Below are 4,679 nucleotides of genomic sequence, written 5' to 3' on the forward strand. Positions count from 1 at the left end.
AAATGGCCTCAGTTAATCCCACATTGGTAACTGGGATAAATGCAGTGCCACTGACCACCTGGACCAAAGCTGGAGAAGAAAGGAGACCATGAGGCAAACCGGCATCTAATGGTTCGAAAAGCACTGTTCCAGTGTGTGCTGAAGGGGCTTTCCGACATGTAGTTGGTACAAACTTCATTGTGCCTGCGGGGATGCAAATTTTTCTTCTACCCTTAACTCTCACTGGGCCACTAACTTGTGCTTCAGGCTGTAGCTGCGCTGTATGGCAACGCTGCAAAGCCTGCTGCCAAGGATCCTCCTGCACTAAAGGAAGGTCAAAAAGAGCAGAGCCATGTTCCAAAAACAGCTCCCTATAACACTCACGGATCACATTCATGCCGAGTACTCCACATATTTCTGAGTTGAGGCTGGGCTCCAAAGGATCTCTAACAACTAACACACCACGTTTCGGTATTTGCCTCCCTAACACTTGGCAATCAAGCTCCAGGTAGCCAACATAGGGAATATCTAGCCCATTAGCTGCCCGTAACCGCAGCCAATGGCATGCTTTCAGTTTCTCTGGACCCCAGTTCTTAAAATGTTTGGCAAAAAAACTCTGCGTGATGGTAGTGACCATGGATCCAGTGTCTAATAAACAGGAGACGTCTACCCCTCCCATATTAATGGTAACCTTTGGACAGGAGCCTACCAACTTGGGTGGGGGACCAGACCTTTGAGCATTACAACTGTTGGAGCCAGTTATGTCCCCATCTGATATGTGGCTCAGCATAACAGAGGGTGCTAGTTTTCCGCCTGCATGGAAAACGTGCCCTGACCAGATGAGCTCCTGCTAGGGGCTGTAGACTCAAAGGTTACTACCCTGTCATTATCACAGTCTTTAGCAAAATGGCCAGGTTTCTGACACCGTCTGCAAATAACCTGCCTTCCTCTCTGCGTGAACCTAGACTTACTTGATGTATGGGCAACTCTCAACTCATGTGTAAGCTGATCAATCTGGGCCTGCTGCCGTTTTAACATTTCCTTAACCTCTGCTAATTCTGACCCAATAGTATCCCTTGGCCCCTTTGTTTGTCCTGTATGCTGAATGCTGTAGACTGCTGGGACAGAATAAGTCCTGAACCGGCCGGGTTCTACTCCTACTCTGCCTTCCCGCTCCCACCTGAGGCCTTCATCTCTTAAAGTATGGAGGTCATAATCTGGATGTTCGCGAACAATCCTTTTAAGCTCGCGGCTCAAATTTCCATCCCGGACACCCTCTACAAACTGATCAGAAAGCAATCTAGCAGCCTCAGGAATTCGCCTCTCTGGACAACTTTGTATCATTTTGTCCATGAGAGAAAACAATGCATGGGAGAATTCCCTCAGTGACTCTCCTTCTTGCTGCCTTCTTGCATAAAAAGCTTCCTTAACAGCAATAAAGGACATGGGGCAACCATACTGGCTAAGGAGAATATCAAAAATGCAGTCTGGATCTTCTCTTACTTGCTGGGACCTATATTTTATTTCCTCACGAGCATCACCAGTCAAATGATCATAGACATAATGGGCTCTATCAACAGGGGCAAGTCTACGAGTGTGCATTACAGATTTTATTTCCTCCACCCAACTTTGGACACTAATTTCCCCAGTTCCACTAAACAGGGGGCACGACCTCTCTCTAGGGATATAAACCAGCCTCTCTCGAGGAGAGCCCTCCATAGGGGTAGAGTCATGAGGTCTACAGGGGCTAGAAATGCCTGATTGGGACTCCATAATAAAAAAATAAAAACCCTCAACAGTAAGTGCCTACTGTGTTTAAATGCAGATTATACTTTGTTACCACCAGGATTTACCAGCTGCTGCTTTGCCTAAAAAAATAAATAAATACAAATATAAAACAGTTTAAAACACACACCCAAAAAAAAAAAATAATTTTACACAAACCAACTGACTAATCGCTGTGCACACCTAGAGGCTCGTCCTGTCCGACAACGCCAGTTTGTGACCCGTGGTAGGTACCTATTTAAAATAGGACAGAGCCGTAGGCGCACAGTCAGTTTAAAAGAGTTTAATTTTTAATACAAAATAAAAGAAACAGTGTAACAGCAGCACCTAAAAACAATTAAAAACGTTAAAACTGTACGATTGCCCGTTAGACAGGACAAGCGCTGCGGGGAACAGTTTAAAAACAAATCGACATAGCACACAGGTTAAAAATGGACGGCAACTCACACATGACCCCAAATGGGTAAAACACTATAGAAAAAAAGGCAAATCTTCGGTGCCGTCTTCACTCGGGCCCCCCCGCTGTGCATGCAAGAGCGGGGAGACAAAAAAAGGATTTGTTTTCCCTGCAGCGCCTTCACCGCCTGCGAATCAATATCTGTGGTGCCTACTGATACAGAAAAAAGTAAAACAAAAAAAACAAAAAAACAAAACCATCGACAGCCGCAGCAGTCAGTCTGTCGACTTACACCAGTTTTAAACAAATTAAAACACACTGATGTGTCGGGTCCTTTGCCCGCAGCCAGAAATCCACCTGGCAAAGCAGCAGCTCGGTACTCTGTGAATAAAAGGCAGGAGATCACTAGCTGGACAATAAAACACAGGAATATTCCTCCACTGAATTGGTTTTGTTACCTGTCCACAAGTTCGTGTCACACCCTAATAAATGTGGGTCAGTGGCGATGAAGTCCACTATACCGTTCTCACGGGAGCAATGTTTCCCACCTACAAGGGTGCAAATAACTGTAAACCTCTGCCAACAGCCAGAGCTCAAGTGGTACATTTTTGTGTAACCTACCGTTCTAACAGAAGTTTAGGGGAGGACGCGTATCAGACTTTCATAGTTAAGAAACACCAACTTGCCCAACTCGGACCAAGCGCTCGCAGCTTCAGGTTTGCAAAGGAATACCCAATTGCCCACACCTGCGCTTATGAAAGGAGCGAAGACCAGCTCCGCCCACCAGGGGCGGTCCCAAGTCTCCAGGTCTCACCTGTCACACATGGTTACTGCATAAGCAGCTATAATGTTAACAGCTGGCACTGAGGAAACCTACACCAGCATGGGTGTTTATGTTTTTCATTGCAAAAGAACTGTCTGAATGGTTAACTGAAGTTAACTTGGATAAATTATAGTTAAGGAGTATCACAGATAACGCCTACGTGTGCGACTGTTCACCTGAAATCAGCAGGCTATTACTGAAATACACGTGCTATATCATAAACTATGATATAAATAGGGAGGTCCTATTAACATGTTTAGTTTTAAAGGACACCTTCCTGCCTTTAGGCTCCTTCATGAGCAGTATTAGTTTTCTTCTAACATCCAGAAGTCTGCACCATGTGTTTCATAGTTTGTAACAAGCCTTTGACAGGTAAACATAACATGACCGAAAAAGAAAAAAAAAAAGAAAAAAAGAGAGAGAGAGAGTGTTGACATAAGAAGAGAAAATGCTCTCAATTATGGAGACAGGCAAATGGTTCATTTATGTTTGATGTGTGTTTATTCTTCCCTAAATATCGTCGGTGAAGTTTGCCATGCACGTCAGATTTTCCTGCGCATTTTTATACCTCTGCCAACAGAGAGAGAAAAAAAATCACATTCTAACAGACAGCTGGTGCTTAGAATACAGTTGAATAACTATTAAAAAACAGATGATATTTAGATGATAGTTCAGTCTAACACATGTGCCAGTGAACCATTAAACGTCTGTGAAACTATGCAGTTATGAAACGTAACTTTAACCTCAGCCAAACCGATTTGCTCAGTTGTAAATAAAACAGCGAAGTAAACGTGACCCGACAGACAGAACCTGAGTGAATGAAGTCCAGCGTTTAACCACTGAGAGCTAAAACTCAGCTGAGGTTTCAAAGCTGTGTGCCGGTGACTGGACATCAGCCGCTGATGAAGCTGTTCGCCTATAAAGTGCTCTGTAAGGAAACAAGCTCCAGCAGCTCTGCGCTCGGGGAAAACACTATATTTACTTATCTTGTGCAGAAAAATGCGCTGACATTGCTTTATATCGAGCACCGGTGCCCGGTTAAACTGTGACTATCACCAGGTAACGTAGGCGTGTTTCTTGAATTAGCAGCAGGTGTTAAACAGCTGACAGATGCGGAGGAGGATGCATGCAGGTAAACTGAGGGTCTGTTGAGCTGATCGCTGGTTTCGTGAGAAAAATGTCAGCTCGTTCTTTATGTTACAGAAGCACAGAGACACAAGACCAGGCGGAAAGAGACGATCGTTCGGTGAAAATGAGAATCTGCGAATGCAACATGTGGAACACGGAGAGTGGAATATGTAAACAAACCGGTTAACGTAACCCCCTGGGTGCACTCTGCATGCTAATTGTTAGCAGAGCTAGTGAAATCTCTGAAAACATCTGAGCACTTTTGCAAACATGTTCTATGTTGACAACCTGACCAGACATACGTCGCGACATTCGCGGCTAAAACACTGTTAAAAGTGTAGCTGGTGACAGAAAAACGGGGTATTTTAAAACTACACCACCACCATTGCTGCCTGTGATTTGATCTGCATTCTGGGCTACCTGGCTGCCCCAAGTCTACACAAGCAATCGATTATCTAGGATCGACCTGTTTTGACTTACTTTGCACGGCAACCAATCAAATGTTAGAGAAGCTGCATGGGCAGCGTTAACCCCGCCCCCTGAGTTTGATGGGTGAGGCTGACAGAT

The 4,679-nt window shown here is 44.7% G+C and overlaps 1 protein-coding gene across 2 annotated transcripts; it reads right to left on the minus strand.

Annotated features, from left to right (window-relative positions):
* Positions 1–711: 711 nt before the first annotated feature.
* On the minus strand, positions 712–2,984 carry LOC120745247. 2 transcript variants are annotated; one of them, XM_040049966.1, is made up of 3 exons: positions 2,783–2,984; positions 2,620–2,709; positions 712–2,542 (listed from the first exon to the last, which is right to left on the minus strand). In XM_040049966.1, the coding sequence occupies exon 3, from the start codon at positions 1,750–1,752 to the stop codon at positions 781–783; it is 972 nt and encodes a 323-aa protein (XP_039905900.1). In that variant the 5' UTR covers positions 1,753–2,542; positions 2,620–2,709; positions 2,783–2,984; the 3' UTR covers positions 712–780. The 2 variants fall into 2 exon arrangements, with proteins under 2 accessions (XP_039905900.1, XP_039905901.1); XM_040049967.1 differs by having other exon boundaries at positions 2,620–2,984.
* Between the last annotated feature and the right edge of the window lie 1,695 nt (positions 2,985–4,679).

This window comes from Simochromis diagramma, unplaced genomic scaffold (genome assembly GCF_900408965.1).
Source record: "Simochromis diagramma unplaced genomic scaffold, fSimDia1.1 OVJJ01000021.1, whole genome shotgun sequence".
Taxonomy (NCBI): domain Eukaryota; kingdom Metazoa; phylum Chordata; class Actinopteri; order Cichliformes; family Cichlidae; genus Simochromis; species Simochromis diagramma.